The 18,084-nt window shown below is 48.5% G+C and overlaps 1 protein-coding gene and 1 pseudogene across 1 annotated transcript in view; both read right to left on the bottom strand.

The window, feature by feature from the left end:
• Positions 1-8,346, bottom strand: part of GCH1 (GTP cyclohydrolase 1) — a 54,696-nt gene extending 46,350 nt beyond the window's left edge. Inside the window, exon 1 of the mRNA XM_053594834.1 lies at positions 7,892-8,346. Within this exon, the coding sequence (XP_053450809.1) occupies positions 7,892-8,234 (343 nt within the window). The 5' untranslated portion in view covers positions 8,235-8,346. The remainder of the gene's footprint in view (positions 1-7,891) is intronic.
• Positions 8,347-12,044: 3,698 nt separating this feature from the next.
• LOC128587791 (uncharacterized protein C14orf178-like) lies at positions 12,045-17,806 on the bottom strand (annotated as a pseudogene).
• Between the last annotated feature and the right edge of the window lie 278 nt (positions 17,807-18,084).

Below are 18,084 nucleotides of genomic sequence, written 5' to 3'. Positions count from 1 at the left end.
AACTACTGTTGTATCCTCCAGTTTCTTAATGCTAATTCTAACAGCATTGACCCTCCCTAACCCTTTTCCTACAGAAGGTACCTCTTTATCCTTTTGCTATTCCAAAAGACTGAACATTTAGGTTACGTCCATTCAGAGGTTCACTGACCAGCCTCAAGCCAACATAATTTCATGTATGACAGTCCCATATGTATGTAAGTTTATAAACCACCACCGTTTATGAAGCACTTATGAACAGAGGCACTGTGGTGGGAATGAGACTACAAGCATTAGGAAGTGACCTCTGTCCTTAAGGAACTGATTCAGGGCTGAGTGTGGTGGTCACGCCTGTAATCTCAGCACTCCAGGGGGCCAAGGTGGGAGGATCCCTTGAGCACAGGAGTTTGAGGTTGCTGTGAACTGTGATGCCACAGCACTCTAGCCTGAGCAACAGAGCGAGACTGTCTCAAAAGAAAAAGAAATGAATGCAAACATTCATCAAGTCTTCCACCCATGCTGGGCAATTTGCTAGAGGTTCAAAGGTGACTGTGGACTGTCCTCTTTTCTAAAAAGGTCTAAAAACTGCTAGTAGGAGGATGAAATTCTAGTGAACAGATATCCTCTTGGCCTTGAGTAAAGCAGATATACCTCAGTTCTGATTCTCCTTGATTAAACCAACCTAAATTCCTGTAGTCCCAGCTGCTCGGGAGGCTGAGGCAAGAGAATCGCATAGGCCCAAGAGTTAAGAGGTTGCTGTGAGCCGTGTGACGCCACTGCACTCTACCCGAGGACGGTACGGTGAGACTGTCTCTACAAAAAAAAAAAAACAACCTAAATTATCCCCAGTCTAATTACTAGAGACTCAACAGAGAATCTGTAATAGGAAGTATTTGTTTGATTAACCTGGAATCTTTTTTTTTTTTTTTGAGACAGTTTTACTTTGTCGCCCTCTGTAGAGTGCCATGTAGTCACAGCTCACAGCAACCTCCAGCTCTTGGGCTTAGGCAATTCTCTTGCCTCAGCCTCTCGAGTAGCTGGGACTACAGGCACCCGCCACAAAACCTGGCTATTTTTGTTGCAGTTGGGCTGGGGCCGGGTTCGAACCCGCCACCCTCAGTATATGGGGCCGGCGCCCTGCTCACTGAGCCATAGGCGCCGCCCCTTAACCTGGAATCTTAATTCTTAAACCATCCATATAATTCAGGATTTACAACCACAGATCTAATAATCAGACAGTTGCCCTCTCCTGGAAAATTTTAATACTGCAGCCTATTTCAACCAAATACTGGACTCAAATTATAGAAGTTTTCTGCAAATGACTCAGTTGGGAAATGTGCAGGCACTGATGGGTTAGAGCTGGACAAAGCTGACAGCAGAGAAAACACAAAAGGTGTGTGGGGGTGAGGAAGAGGAGAAAGAATTCAAATACATGGGTGGCGCCTGTGGCTCAAAGCAGTAGGGCACCAGCCCCATATGCCGGAGGTGGCAGGTTCAAACTCAGCCCCCGCAAAAAACTGCAAAAAAAAAAAGAATTCGAATACATTAGCAAAATAGTATAATCAAAATTACATAGACTATCAGGGGTTCTGATGGTTCTCATTCTCCATCCTCCTCTCAACTCTGCTGCTTTCAAGATACCATCCTGAGTAAGTTCTCTGTACCTCAGTTTCCTGACCTACCCCGCAGAGCCACTGCGGTCAGATGCAGTAAGGCACGTAAAGTAAAGGACTCCATGTGCAGCACTGTTGTCCTCAGACTCCAGTCCGTCACTCACCCTCACCCCACCCCAGCACACAAGCTACTCCCTTGCTGAATGCTCTTATCGAGCGCTGTGGGGCCATCTCTCCGTCTCACATCACCATCCTCTTTCTTATGGTCTTCTTGTCAATGCCTGTCTTGTCTGCGAGGCTGTGAGTGTCCCCAACGGGGACAGAGTTGAGCAGTCAGTCACCTCCAGGCTGCACTAAACACATTCCCCCAGGTTCTGGAGACTGTCAGTGTGTCTATGAAAACTGCCTTGGCAGCCTAGATAAGACGAGCTAAACCTAACCAGAAATGAGACAGAAAAGCCAACACAAGACTCTCGCAGAGTCCCACAAACTCATAAAAAGGACAATAGGAATACAAGCTATACTTACTTAACTGGGTAGAAAACACTACCTAAAAGGTCGTTCTGATTTACACCTGCAAGGGTCAGTAACCAGGGCATGAAGACCAAGGACCTTGGGGGATAGCAGACTGTCCAATTTAATTAAACATAGCTTCCGAACCAAAGAATGGTAGAAATACAAAAAAGGTACCTTAGATAGCAAGGGGAACTCACAGCAAAACCTTGAAGAGATTGGAGAACTAGGATGTGGCTAAACTGAAATGGGATAGACACAAGGATTACTTGGACTGAACTGACCTAAACATCAATCTGCGGTGCTAGATTCAAAGGACAGCTGGTTCTGGGAAGAGGTGATGGTGTTCTCTCCACACCTCCCTCCTGCAGTGATCAGTAACCAGGAGACTTGCACAACCCAGACAGAGCCTGTCACAGGCGACCACAGGCCCCTCGCAGCAGGTGCACACTGGAAGGTCGGGGGTAGCACACCAGGCAAAGGTCTCAGACAGCAGCTGCAGTGCAGGGAAAACAGACAAATTCCTAGAATGCCAGAAACGATCATCAGTCCATACAAGAGAAACTGGGGGAAATAAAAGTTTGGGGAATCGAAAATATCTCCTTTACACTTAATATTACTATCCAGGAATTAAGATATAAGACACACAGATCCAACAGATACCAAGTCCTGTATCTTGTGTACAAGCATAGGAAAGGAAGTCTCAGAGAAGTTTCTTCCTAACCAGAAACAACCTAGAGGGTTCACTAACCTAGGTTCTCTAAAGTAACAGGTTGGGCGTGGCAGGGGTGGGGTCCTGCCTATAACCCCAGCACTCTGGGAGGCCGAGGAAGGATGACATGACGGCTTGAGGCCAGGAGTTCAACATCAGTCTGGGCAACACAGCAAAACCCCATTTCTATAATACAAAAAAATCAGCCAAGCATGGGGGCGTGTCTGCAGTCCCAGCTATCCGGGAGGCTGAAGCAGAAGGATTGCTTGAACCTCGAGCACAGGAGTTTGAGGTTGCGGTAAGCTATGATCACGTCACTGAGCTCTAGCCTGGTGACAGAGCAAGATTCAACTCAAAAAAAAAAAGGAAAGAAGAAATGAAAGAAATAAAAATTGGGGATTGTTTTCTTTATCACTCTCTTCTAAATTTTCCCCAGACTAAAGATTCGGGTCCCCACCGGCTCCCGTCAGCATCTTTCCTTCTCACCTAGGTCATCCGAGACCCAGAACACCCCCACGTCCCGCAGCATCCGCTGTGCTCTGCCATCTCTCTAACTATGTATCTCTCTTAAAAAAGAAAAAAAATATTAAACCCTTAAATCTGATCCCCTCTACAGATACTTTGAAGCTTTTGACTATAACCCACAGAAATACATTTTACATCTGAGGCCAGTACACACACACACAATCAACCCCATGAAACCTAAGTTTCTCAAAATACTCATCCTTACTACGTGTGATAGACTCATCTGGCCCATTCTACTCCACTTGTTTAATGCTGGTGACCCAACTCAGTTTGAAATACTTAATAGATGAGGTACGCTATGAAGCAAGAAGGAAGTAAACAGAAGGAGTCTACAGGCAGGCTTCCTGGATTCAAATCCAGCTCCACTCCCTGTAAGTCATCAAGCTCTGTGCCTTAGTTTCCTTGTCATAGGACAAGAGAAGTGTTCATCACAAAATTAAAGATTAACCAAGACCATCCATATAAGGCACTTAGCCTAGAAAAAGTATAGTCATCTATTGCTTGACAATAGGGATGCATGGGTCATTAGGTGAAGAATGGGTTATTAGGCAATTTCACTGCGCTCACGTCTTAGAATGTATTTATGCAAACCACACACCTCGGCTGTACGTAGACTGCAGATAGGCTACACCCCCATGCAGCGTGTTACGGCACTGAGTGCTGTGGGCGTCTGTGACACTACGGTGAGTATGTGCATCCAAACACAGAAAAGGCACAGTAAAAACATGGCATAAAAGCTTTTTAAAGTGCACCTGTGTAGGACCAGAAGTTGCTCTGGGTGAGCCAGGGAGTGTACAGCATAAGCTGCATGTGAAGGCCTCGGACATCCCTGTATACCCCCACAGACTTACAAATACTGCACACTGGGCCTACACCAAACTTACAAAAAAATTACTTTAATAATAAATAAAACTTACTTTACTGTTAACTTTTCTACTTTATAAACTTTTTAATTTTTAACTTTGACTCTTGTAAGAACACTAAGCTTGCCACAGACATATTATACAGATATACAAAAATACTTTCTATCTTTATTCCATAATCTTTTTTTCTAATTTTTTAAGTTTAAACTTTTTTGTTAAAAACTAAGACACAGGGCAGTGTCTGTGCCTCAAAGGAGTAGGGTGCTGGCCCCATATACTGGAGGTCAGGTTCAAAGCTGGCCCCGGCCAAAAACTGCTAAAAAAAAAAAAAACTAAGACACACACATCAGCCCAGGCCTCCACAGGGTCAGGATGAGCAGGACATCACTAGGCATCAGCTACATTATAACCATTATAATTTTTTAAGACAAGGTCTTGCTTTGTTTCCGAGGCTGGAGTGCAATGGCATCCTAACTCATGCAGCCTCCAACTCCCGGGCTTAAGGGATCCTCCTGCCTCGGCCTCCTAAGACAAGGAGCCATGACCCAGGCCATTAGCTGACCACCATGGCCAGCTAATTTTTCTATTTTTTTTTTGTAGAGATGAGGTCTTGCTATGTTGCTGACTTCGCTCCATTATAAGCTTATGGGATTACAGGCAGTCCCCAGGTTATGGACGAGATAGGTTCTATAGGTTTATTCCTAAGTTGAATGTGTATGTAAGGTGGAACATTACATGTAACTATTGCCTATTCATAAGTACAAGTCGAGGAGTCAGTTGGACGTTTGTAACTCAGTGACTGTCTGTATACTTCTGCATGTGTGGTCCATAAAATGTTATTATGTGGCACACGACTGTAACCAAGAAATAGCTTATAATAATCTTTTTTTTTTTTTTTTTTTGTAGAGACAGAGTCTCACTTTATGGCCCTCGGTAGAGTGCCGTGGCGTCACACGGCTCACAGCAACCTCCAACTCTTGGGCTTCAACAATTCTCTTGCCTCAGCCTCCCGAGCAGCTGGGACTACAGGCGCCCGCCACAACGCCCAGCTATTTTTTTGTTGCAGTTTGGCCGGGGCTGGGTTTGAACCCGCCACCCTCGGCATATGGGGCCGGCGCCCTACTCACTGAGCCACAGGCGCCGCCCTGGGGTTTCATAATTCTTTAGGAAAATGGAAGATTTGTCAGCACTAAATGAACATGCCTTTCTACTTGGGAACAACCTGCTGCCGTAGTAAGAGCTGACCCGTTAGACAAGGGCTGCTCACTTTCCCTCACCCGGCTCACAGCAACCTCCAACTCCTGGGCTTAAGCGATTCTCTTGCCTCAGCCTCCCGAGAAGCTGGGACTACAGGCGCCCGCCACAACGCCTGGCTATTTTTTTTTTTGGTTGCAGTTTGGCCGGGGCCGGGCTTGAACCCGCCACCCTCGGTATATGGGGCCGGCGCCCTACCGACTGAGCCACAGGTGCCACCCAGCTTATAATAATCTTAAATGGTCCCTGGACATTCATGTGTGAAGGGGTCTCATTTCGCCTGAGCTGGTGGAAAACTCCTGAGCTCAAACTCCCACCTCAACTTCCCAGCAGCTGGGACTGCAGGTGCGTGCCTCTGTGGCTGCTGGGGTAACGCGCGCATGAAAGTCATCATTTTAGCCATCTGGAAGTGCACAGCTCAGTGGCACTCACAACGCTGGGCAAGCACCACCCCTCTCCAGTTCTGGAAGATCTTCATCACACCACAAGGAAATCCCAGACACACACACCACCACCCCCAAGTCACTCCTGCTTCCCCGCCCTGCCCAGCCCCTGACAAATACTGTTCTGCTTTCTGTCTGGAGCGGGTCAATTAACTCGGGTAGGATGAAGTGTTTTTTGGAGTCACTGGTCCTCTTTAGCTGAATCTTGGCTGTAGGGGCAGATTTCTGCTAACCAATGCTCAAGTAAGCCGGTGAGTCACTTTAGTCAAGTCTGTGACTTAGCTTATTTCAGAAATCCCTCTCCCTTTGGATAATTAGATCCACGCTAGGTTACAGGACCTCTCCTGTGAATGCTCCCAGGGCAGAGTTCCCAAAGCCTGCCCCATGCTGTGGAGCAGACCACCTTCCATGGGCGTGACACACAGAACAAGCAAGGCCAGGAGACGTTTCCTCCACACATGGTGGAATATCACCAAAAACCAAAACAAAAAACACCAAAACCTCCTAAGAGTTCAACCCACAGAAAACCAAATGTTTACTTTCAGTCTGCATTTTGAAAATGCTTTTGAGGCCCCAAACTTTTTTGATCAAGAGGTAAAAAGTGAATGTGGGCCCAGAACTCAGAGTCCACTTCTTGGCTCTAGGATGTGATGTCATTTCCTTTTTGGCCTCCACCCCTCTGGCACCCTTCCTTTGAGATGTGGAAGACCTGGCAAAAATAACTTTGTTCTTCCCAGAGGCTTGGTGGGGGCGGCCCCCACCCCCTTCAGGGAAACAGCAGCAGCAGGGAGGGTGCCCTCCCAGGCCACACGGTTTTGCTGTCAGAAAGGGTGAAGGCAGGAGGCTTCTTAGGCCAAAGAAATAAATGTCACCAAGACACACAGAAGGCGTAGACTGGAAAACATTGTCGTTGGTGCAGACGAGAAGCCGGTAGCCTTCATTTTAAATAAAACAAACAGGCAGCAAAGCCTTGGGCTGCTGCCCACTGCCCTTCTCCCTGCTTCTGCACCTGCCCTCCTGACCGCGTCCCCATCCAGCGCTGCGTCCATCCGGCTTTTCTGGACGGTGAGCGGAGCGCGAATCCAGAACCCAGACAGCCTCCGTGACTCCCAGGGCAGCAGCCAAGGGTGGCTTCATTGCTTTGGGGCGGGAAGGAGGGCTTTTTTGTTTTTTAAAGATACTAGATTTTGCCCAATCGCCTCCCAGGCTGGAGGGCAGTGGCTGGATCAAAGTTCACTGCAGCCTGGAACTGCAGGACAGCAGAGATCCTCCCGCCTCGGCCTGGAACTGCAGGACAGCAGAGATCCTCCTGCCTCAGCCTCCCAGGCAGCCAAGCACCGGGCGCGTCCCTCTCCCGGTGGGAAAACGGCCCTCGCATCAAAGTAGCCCAAGAGATAGCACATCTCCCACTCCGGGGCGGGCTCTGCTCAGAACTGCGCCAAATTTGAGAAATGTCCTGAGCTGGAGTGACCCTGGGGTGGACAAAGGAGAATTACGACTCTCTGGAGATCCCAGTCCCCTGGCAAGTCAGTGAGAGCGCGGGTCCCCTCATCTGCAGCTAGGGACCCTCCAGGTTCCAGTCTGGACACCCCCAAATCAGCATCTCAACAAAAATGACCACCCTGAGAGCCGCCACTTCCCCCAGAGCCCAGGCGACCCTTATACGAGGCAAGTTTGGAACCGCACATGCCTCCAGCATCCCATTCCCGACGCTCAGGCAACAGGGCTGCAGAGTCCCACCCTCGCGAGCCCCCGGCGCCCGAGAAGAGGGCTGCGTGCTGGGCGCCGGGAAGACCCCGCGGGGCGGCGCAGCAGGTGCCCGGGCGGGGAGGTCGCTGTCACTCGGGGCGCTCACTCTGCGCCCCACGAGCGGCCCTGGCCCGGGGCCGAGGGCTGGGTTCGGAGGTGACTGCGCTCGGCGCCCTCCGCCCAGAGTGAGGCAACTCTGGAAACTTCCCAGGAACGCGCCGGCTCCCGCAGCACCTCACTGACCTGAGATGGTCTCCTGGTAGCCCTTGGTGAAGAACTGCATGGCCGTGGCCGCCCTCCAGGGCGTCTTGAGCAGCCCTTGCCGCTGGGGGTCCTCGCCCAGCGCGCTCAGGATGGACGAGTAGGCGGCGGCCAGGCTGGGCAGGTTCAGCTCGTTATCTTCCTCGCTGCGGGGCCGCCCGTCCTTCCAGCTGTCCGCTGGCGGGGCGCTGGTGGCCTCCGGCCGCGGGGCCCTCTCTGCCGGCCGGCTGGGCCCGGGGCGCGGCGGCTCCCGCTCGGGGGACCCATTGATGCACCTGGCGCCCCGCGGCTTCTCCGCCGGCGCCCGGACCGGGCCGTTCTCCATGGACCCGCCGCTGCCGGTCAAGGTCGGCCCCGGAGCGCTTCAGGGGCTGCGGGCGGAGGGTCGTGGCTGGGGTCAGCGGAGGAAGGGGCAAGACCCGCCGAGGTCACAGTCCGAGCCGGGGGCTCAGGTCCGCCTCGCGCCACCTTTTTATGGCGGGGCGGCTAGGCCGGCTCCGAGCAGCGCTCCCATTGGCCGGCGCCGCTCGCGTCACGGAGTTCGCCCCGCCTCTAGCCCTGCCCTGGGGGTGTGGCCCGGAGCAGGGGCGGTGGCTCCGCGGGGCGGCGGGAGGGGCGGCGGGAGGGACGTCGCAGGCGCCCGCCCGGCCGCCCAAATCCTTTCAGGGCAGGGTCCGAGAGTCGGACCCCGGCGTGGGAGGCGCCAGATCCGCCCCTTCTGCTGCTTCAGATGCGCTCCGGGCCCCCATGCCCTGAAAGACCCGCAAACAGGTAGCCTTGCCCGGGAGAAGACCGAGGTCAGCCCTCGATAAAGAAACCCAACTCTTCAGCTTATAAGACAAGAGAATAATGTGACTTGAAACTCTTGCTTTTTACTTGCAAATAAGCCCAACTGGCTACCCAGGAGTCAGGGGGCACCGCTGTCAGGACAAGTGCGCATTGAGTGGCCCTTGGTTGAGTCCCTAGACTAGCAGTAGTTGCGGTGGCTAGAATTTTGGCCCTGGAAAAATCGATTTGCAAGCCAAGAAAGGGTAAAAGCTTTCATTTAAAACCAATTTGCATTTTCTAGACACGTAATTCTGAAAATGTGGTGCTCGATCGTTTTAACGCTACGTGAGAAGCTCCTTCTCCCCGATGCTGGTACAAATTGTGAAATGCTATTGATCCGCTGGAGTCAACCCAAGGCATCTGCTTTGTTTTCTTTGAGATTAAAAGATCCCAGCTCTGGGGAGCAGGGGCGAGGTGGATGGATTCCTTGATCTCAGGAGTTCAAGACCAGCCTGAGCAAGACCAACATGTTTCCACTAAAAATAGAAAAACTACCAGGGTGTTATGATGGGCCCTTGTAGTCTCGGCTACTGGAGAGGCTGAGGCAGGAGGATCCCTTGAGCCCAGGAGTTTTGAGATGATTGTAAGCTAGGCTGACACCAGGGCAGTCTAGCCTGGGCAGCTGTGTGACACTGTCTCAAAAAATAATCATCATCATCATCATTATTTTTGACATATAAGCAGATCTCAGGTACTAACAGGTTTAAGTTAGGAAAAACTACTAGAGAAGCCTATGGAATTATTCTACACTATAGCTTTGGTCAATTTTTTTTTTTTTTTTTTGAGACAACGTTTCACTTTGTTACTCTCAGTAGAGTGTTGTGGTGTCACAGCTCACGGTAACCTCAAACTCTTGGGCTTCAATGATTCTCTTGCCTCAGCCTCCCAAGTAGCTGGGACTTACAGGTGCCTGCCACAACACCCAGCTATTTTTAGAGACAGGGTCTCACTCTTGCTCAGGCCATTCTCAAACCCATGAGCTCAGGCAATCACCTTCCTCGGCCTCTCAGAGTGCTAGGATTATAGGCCTAAGCCACTGAGCCCAGCCTTTAGGTTTGGTCATTACAATTAGTTAATTAGTACTTACTGGATGTCTGCTCCAAGAATATCTGTGTTCTAAACATTTAGGAAAGAACTATGTCTGGCCTAATAGGTACTTTGAATCTAAAATAGAAGACTTTTTTTTTCAGACAATCTCAGTCTGTTGACCAGCTAGAGTACACTGGCCTCATCATAGCTCACAGCAACCTCAAACTCCTGGGTTCAATCGATCCTCCTGCCTCAGCCTCCCAAATAGCTAGGACTACAGGCACTGGCCATGCTGAGCTAATTTTTCTATTTTTGATAGAGGCATAGTCTCACTCTTGCTCAGGCTGGTCTCAAACTCCTGTCTGGGCAGAGGGCTGGGATTACAGGCATGAGCCACCTTGCCCTGATCATTAATGGGGTTTTATAAGATAGTTTTCTAATTCCTATGTACATTAAACACCAAATTCTATAAATCAAGAAATTCATATTTCATCTAGAAAAAGGCTCTTTAGCACTCTCTTTATTGTAAATGTTTTTGCTGTCTGCAAGACCCCTCGTTTCTTCCTCTAACTGCACTGCACGCTGTCCACTGATACCTCCTGGTCACATTTATCTGTCAGGTGTCAAACTAATTCAAGCATAGTTGAAGTCAATATTCAGGGGAAGTCAATATTCAGTATCCTTGCATGCAGGTAACTAGTGAAAACAAAGTTACAAAATGAGTTACTTTTAAGACACAGGGATTAAATGGAAAAGTTTTCAGTAAGAATTACTTTGTAGGCTGGACACCGTGGCTCACACCTGTAACCTTATCACTTTGGCAGTCTAAGGCAGGAGGATAGCTTGAGGCCAAGAGTTTGAGACCAGCCTGAGCAACCAGGGAAGACCCTTCACTCTACAAAAAATTTTAAATAGCCAAGTGATACTCACCTGTAGTTCCATGTACTTGGGAGGCTGAGACTGGAGAATGGCTTGAGCCTAGGAATTTGACATTGCAGTGACCTGTAATTCCTGGAAGCTCTCAGAACTCTGTGCTCTTGGGCCTTTTACACCCACTCCAGACCCAGCAACAGAGCAAGACCCTATCTCAAAAAATAAAAATAATTTCTTTCTAGTGGTAACCTTTGCTTTCCTTTACAAACATTCATTAGCATTAACTAATATCATATTCATACCAAAAGACAATTGCTAAGAAAAAAATATTTTACCCTATCAATTAACATTTTCTTTTTTCTTTCTTTTTTTTTTTTTTGAGACAGAGTCTCTCTGTGTTGCCCTGGGTAGAGTGCTGTGGTATCATAGCTCACAGCAACCTCAAACTCTTGCCTCAGCGTCCTGAATAACTGGGACTACAGGCATCTGCCACAACACCCTGCTAGTTTTTCCGCTGTTGCTCAGGCTGGTCTCAAACTCCTGAGCTCAATGGATCCTCCTACCTCCACCTTCCAGAATGCTAGGATTACAGGCATGAGCCACAGAAAACAGCAGTAACTCTCATCTTTTATAAGCCCTCAGAAGCAGGCTTCAGAAAACAGAATCTCTCTCTCTCTCTCTCTCTCTCCTGACCGGCTCCTACTGTCCTTTTACCAGCTCCAGGCAGGATTCTACTCTTACCCAACTTTCTGATGATAACTCATTAGACCCTCACCCCGGAGAAGTCCCTGCCCCATGCCCTGTAGGAAGTAATGCCACACAGAGGCTCAACCCATTTCCACAGGGCTGGCCTTGGTTCTGTCAAGCGTGTCCAATGAAATCTCCATCAAAGGCTCAACAGGACAGAGCTGAGAGCTTCCAGATCGCCCCCATATGGAGGCTCCTGGAGGGTGGTCCCCGGAGGGGGCATGAGGGTTCAGCACCGTCTCCCCTATTTTATTCTCTGCCTCTCTTCATCTGTAGCCTTCATAATATCCTTTATAAAAACCAGTAAATGTGTTTCCCTGACTTCCACGAACTGCTCTAGCAAATTAATCAAACCCAAAGAGGAGGTCATGGGAATACCAACTTGCAGCCAACTAATCAGAAGTTGCAGAAGGAGGTTTTGCAACCTGCAGCTGGTGGGAAGGAGCAAGCCGCCTTGGGGACTGAGCCCTTAGCCTGGGAATCTGAGGCTGTCTCCAGGTAGATAGCCTCAGGCTCCAGTTGAATTAGAGGATACCTACTGGGCATCCCCGGCTTTGGTCACAGAAATCTTCTGTATTGATTGTTGCCTTAACGTGAGAGCAAAGAAAACACACAGTTTATGGTGTTCCAAACAGCAAGGGTAACAGATAAACTAAAGTTAGGCATTTGGAGTGGTAACTGGAAAAAGGAACATTTCTTTACATGAACTCAATGGAGGTTCTATATATGAAATCCAAACTTTGGAAGAGATTCTGGATCCAGGTGGAAAGGTACATAAGAAAAATATCAGCGGCTGGCAGTGGCTCACACCTGTAATCCCAGCACTCTGGGAGGCTGAGACAGGTGGATTGCTTGAGCTCAGGAGTCAGAGACCAGCCTGAGCAAGAGTGAGGCGCTGTCTCTACTAAAAATAGATAAACTAGCTGGGCATTGTGGCAGGTGCCTGTAGTCCCAATTACTCGAGAGGCTGAGGCAAGAGGATCAGTCAAGCCCAAGAGTTTGAGGTTGCTGTGACTCTAGCTTGGGTGACAAAATGAAACTCTGTCTCAAAAAAAAAAAAAAAAACACATATTAATAGAGCGACTTCACCTAGCAAACACAAGCAGTATAACCTAGCTCATTGTACCCTCAATGATTACCCAAGAATAAAAAAGAAAAGAAAAGGCTCTGTGCCTATAGCTCAGTGGCTAGGGCACCAGCCAATACACTGGAGCTGGCAGGTGTGAACCCAGCCCAGGCCTGCCAAACAACCATGACAACTACAACCAAAAAATAGCCAGGTGTTGTGGCGGGCGCCTGTAATCCCAGCTACTTGGGAGGCTGAGGCAAGAGAATCGCTTAAGCCCAAGAGTTTGAGGTTGCTATAAGCTGTGATACCCAGGCACTGAGACTTGGTCTCAAAAAAAAAAAAAGAAAGAAAGAATAAAATTCCCAAAGGAAGGAACAAAGGAAGGAGGGAAGGAAGGAAGGAGAGAGGAAGAAAGAGAGAAAGAGGAAGGAAGAAAGAAAAGAGAGAGAGAAAGAGGGAGGAAGAAGTGGGAGGGAAGGAAGGGAGGGAGGGAGGGAGGGAGGGAAAAATATCAGCATCCTACCCCTAACTCCCAGAAACAGGATTGTGGAGGACACAGGACCCTGCATGTCTTACTAAATCCACCAAATAGAGGGAGAAAGGAAATGAATGGGGCCCTGTCTTTCTTCTCTTCTCGTCTCTCTTTTAGAGAGAAAATGAAAGAATAGAACATTAATTGCCTCTGAGATAAAAGGGAGGGCTCAGGGCTCTATCCCCTGTGGATGGGAATTGTCCATAGCCTAAAGCTCCCCGTTAGGGAGCCGCCCCCAGAATCGAGTGTCCCTAGTATCCGGTCTCTCAAACAACCTCAAGCAGCAGCAGCTGCTCAGAAAGAGGGACACTGATAGAGCAAGTCCCCACCACAGGGAACTCTGTCCCAACCATGACAGGGCCTCGCAGAAAAAGGGTGAAACACAAACTCCTAAAGCTCCTAACCAGAGCAGGGTCAGGAAAACAAGTGGAAAACATAAAGAAGTCACCCTTGACAATACCAGAGAAATGGGTCTGGAAGTAGCCACCCCCGTGTGGGCAGAAGGCCCAGAAACACCAGGACGGCTGTGCAGACACACGAGGGCCACGGAAAACCAGGGGAGAGCACGCTGCATGCAAGAAGCTGAGAGGTGAAGAACGCCGCGGAGAAGAAACCAAAGCTCGTGGAGCAGAAGAGCATTTCTCACAAGTGTTTTATGCTATAGAGCAACTTAATAAGAACATAAATTTTCAATGTAGTGAAACCAAACTAGTACTCCATGAATATATACAAATAAAAAATAAATCTTAGGGCGGCACCTGTGGCTCAGTGAGTAGGGCGCCGGCCCCATATGCCGAGGGTGGCGGGTTCAAACCCAGCCCCGGCCAAACTGCAACAAAAAAATAGCCGGGCGTTGTGGCAGGCGCCTGTAGTCCCAGCTGCTCGGGAGGCTGAGGCAAGAGAATCACGTAAGCCCAAGAGTTAGAGGTTGCTGTGAGCCGTGTGTCGCCACGGCACTCTACCGAGGGCGGTACAGTGAGACTCTGTCTCTACAAAAAAAAAAAAAATTTTAGGGCCCAATGTGGTGGCTCACTCAGTAATCCTAGCACTTTCAGAGGCTGAGGCAGGAGGATTGCTTGAGGCCAGGGGTTCAAGACCAGCCTGAGCAAGAGCGAGAACCTTTGTCTGCAAAAAGAATAAAACATTTATCCAGGCACTGTGGCAGGTGCCTGTAGTCTCAGCTACTGGGGAGACTAAGGCAGGTGGATCTCTTGGGCCCAGGAGTTTGATGTTATAGTAAGCTAGGCGGGCACCACTGCACCCCAACTTGAGTGATAGAGTATGTCCCTGTCTCAAGCAAAAAAAAAAAAATAGTTTTCTTCAGACAGAGTCTCACTATGTCGCCCTCAGTAGAGTGCCGTGGCGTCACAGCTCATAGCAACCTCCAACTCTTGGGCTTAAGTGATTCTCCTGCCTCAGCCTCCCAAGTAGCTGAGACTATAGACACTGCCACAACGGCCCGGCTATTTTTTTTGTTGTTGCAGTTGTCGTTGTTGTTTAGCAGGCCCGGGCTGGGCTCGAACCTGCCAGCCTGAGTGTATGTGGCCAGCGCCCTACCCACTGAGTTATGGGTGCTGCCCCCCCAAAATTTTTTAAGATAGAATAAAGGGGAAAAATGAGACAAAAGCCAAGATAATAAAATAATAGGATTGAAAAGGGAGCTGCAGATCTAAGGAAATACATTGAGGACCATTGTTATTATGGAATGAATTAGACCCACACACAAAATGAACACTGTGGAAAATGTTGCCACCCTCATGAAGCCAGGTGCGAGAACGGATGCGGAATGAAAGACAGGTGAGAGCTATCCGAGAGGCCAGAGCGCCCCAGTGAAAGGATTAGTAGAGCTCCTGAAGTAGGGAACTCGGTGAATTCAGACGCAGTGCAAAGCACATTTCTCTACAAGCAACATGCTCAGATGATTTTTAACAAGGGTGGCAAGACAACTCACCGGGGAAAGAAGAGTCTTTTCAATAAATGGTACTAGGACAACTGGATAGCTACATACAAAACAAAGAAGTTGGACCTCTATCATGTACAAAAATTAACTTGACATTGTGAGATGGCACAATTCAGCAAGCAAGGCTGTCACACGTATAGAGGATGAGAAGCCTGGAGCCAGGCTCTATCACTGGGGACAGGATGGCCTGGACACTGATCGTCACCTGATCGTCTCCAACACACCAGTGTCCAGTGGCCAAGCTGTACCTCCGTACTTTACACCGCTCCCCTCTGCTCCCCATCAGAGTAGTTATCTAGGGAGCATGGCTAGTTTGTCCAAAGAGGAGGATTTGTTTTCTAGTCAGCAGATGTTTTCAAGTGGCAATTTAACTGTCAATGAAAAATAAATAAAAGGTGTTAGCGAATTCACGAGAAAGCTCTGCTGTCACTGAACGTATCTCCCTCAGTCGCCTGGGGAACTGCGTTTTAATGTCACACACCAAGCAGCTCTTTCCTGAATGTAATTGTAGTTTTTCTGATGCCATAATTAAAGCTGTTCACATGTTTGGCTTCAGGCAAATATTTCCTAACATCCTTCATGACAGTGATGGATCTAAAGCAATATTAATACAGTTTCAAATCCCACTAACTTATTAAATAACTGTGAAAGAATCCTATATAAATTGAAAATATCTTTATCACCAGAAGAAATGTCTAGGGAGAAATCTGTGAGTCTGTAACAATCTGGTGTTTTCAAGACTGTCACAGGTCAGTCACCAGATGACATCTTACAGCCCCGCCCTGAAGTGACCTGGGCAAGGCCATGTACCAAGATGAAGCTTGCACTGGATAGACCCCTGGAAGTCGCTGCTAGATGCCTACCCCAAGAAGTCTTTCTCCACTTCTTTTCCTAAAATATTTTCAACAAGTTGGCTTTAAAAAAATCCCATTTCTGGTTCAGTGCATATAGCTCAGCGGCTAGGGCGCCAGCCACATACACCAGGGCTGGCAGGTTTGAATCTGACCTGGGCCTACCAAACAACAATGACAACTACAACCAAAAAATAGCTGGGCATTGTGGTGGGTGCCTGTAGTCCCAGCTACATGGGAGGCTGAGGCAAGAGAATTGCTCCAGCCCAAGAGTTTGAGGTTGCTATGAGCTGTGACGCCATAGCACTCTACCCAGGGAAACAGCTTAAGACTCTGTCTCAAAAAAAAAAAAAAAAAAATCCCATTCCAAGTCCCTGCAGTTAGAATAGCACATGACATAAGTCTGTCTAGTGAGCTGTCAGTACCTGCTGGATGGCACTTCTGGAAAAGGCCTTTAAAAGGGACACAGAGTATTCAGGTCTCTAGGCCTATGACATTCTTCTCTCGCCGGGAGCGCAGAGGCTATGCTGGAAGGAGATCAGGCATCCTGAGCCCAGGAGGCCACAAGGTCATGCTCTGATGACTGAGCAGAAAGGTAGAAGGCTCCTGAGTCCCTGCTGACAACAGAGCTCCACGCCAGCCCTCGCCCTCCAGACTACCCATTACTTAAGAAAAATTAAACCAGGTATTGAGACATTCACACTTGAATCCCTTCCAGGACCAGCCAAACACAATCTCTAACTGACGCAAGATGAAGTCAAACCACATCACAATGAACGTGACCATGAGGCCAAATTCTCAGTGATGAATTAACAGTAATACACCCAGAACTACTATGACAGTTTGAGCAAGAATTCCCTGACATCATACAAAATATACTGACGTCAGCGTAGATCATGGAAAACTACATACCAGACCGTATCTGGCCACATTCCACTCCAACCCTGCTTGGGCTCCTGACTCCCACCAGATTCCACATCTCTCTGGGACCAAGTCCCTCTTTCTCAAGGTCAGCTATAATTGCCTAGCCCTTCTTACCACCTCCAGCACCTAGCCACATTCCTGCCTGTTTACTATGTAAATTACCTCATCTGCCAGCTGTGGTCCCAGCCTAGGTCAGCCCTGATGGTTATGTTCTTTCTGGCCCCTAAAGTATTTTTTTTTTTTTGCTTATCAAAGACAGTTCTCTCCTCTGCTCCACCCACCAAAATTCTGCATTAATTCAAACTAACATTTACCCTTCTACTACATCTGTTATCTCAAAATCTTGAGGCTTCCTCAACCAACTTTAGGCTATTTGTTGAAGTTCTCTACCATTTAATATTTGTGGAAAATCTTGGTCCACAGAGAAGCCCCTGACCGACAGCACATGTGCTGCCATTACCCCGAGTCCTGATGGTTCTCCGTCCTCCTCTGCACAGTGCAAATTGCTCTTCTAAGTCTAAAGCAAATTGCTCTTCTAAGTCTAAGTGATAATGAATACTTGTGCTATATCAGCTTGTTTATACCCATCTCGTTCCAGGAAGCAATGCTGAGTTAACATGCAGCCCTACTCAGCTATCGGGTCCAGATTTTTACAAGAAACGCTAGAGGTAAGATGTTTTTGAGCAATAATACCTCAGTGCCTGTTGGTTTCCAAGAAGTCTCCTGTGGGAGTCTCTCTGAACCTATTCTGATTCAGGGGCTGAAAATTAAAAACTCAAAATAAAATAGTTCCCCATTCAATCTCTGAACAGAGCTAGCTGGCTTTGGCTTCCATGTGGGGAAGATGACGAAAGCTTTGATGGCATTAGAGAAACAGGTGTTTCCCAGCAAGAGCATGGGTAAGTCCTGGATCTTAGAAAATAGCATTTGGCTCGGCGCCTGTAGCACAGTGGTTATGGCACCAGCCACATACACCCAGGCTGATGGGTTCGAAACCAGCTCGGGCCTGCTAAACAACAATGACAGCTGCAACAAAAAATAGCCAGGCATTGTGGCAGGTGCCTGTAGTCCCAACTACTTGGGAGGCTGAGGCAAGAGAATTGCGTAAGCCCAAGAGTTTGAGGTTGCTGTGAGCTGTGACGCTACCGCACTCTACTGTGACTGGCATAGTGAGACTCTGCCTCAAAAAAAACAACATAGCATTTCCTTTCATTTCTCTGTATTCGCAAAGTTGAGACTCTGAAAGGAAAACTGTGTAAACTGTCCGTTCTGAGGCTACTTCCTTTTTCCTCTTAACTTCCTGGTTTTACTTGACCAGCTTTCTTTCAGCTTCTTTCAGCTTCTTCCACACCTGCCAAAATC

Source organism: Nycticebus coucang, chromosome 6, assembly GCF_027406575.1.
Source record: "Nycticebus coucang isolate mNycCou1 chromosome 6, mNycCou1.pri, whole genome shotgun sequence".
NCBI lineage: Eukaryota > Metazoa > Chordata > Mammalia > Primates > Lorisidae > Nycticebus > Nycticebus coucang.
This window is presented reverse-complemented; position numbering and strand designations above follow the sequence as displayed.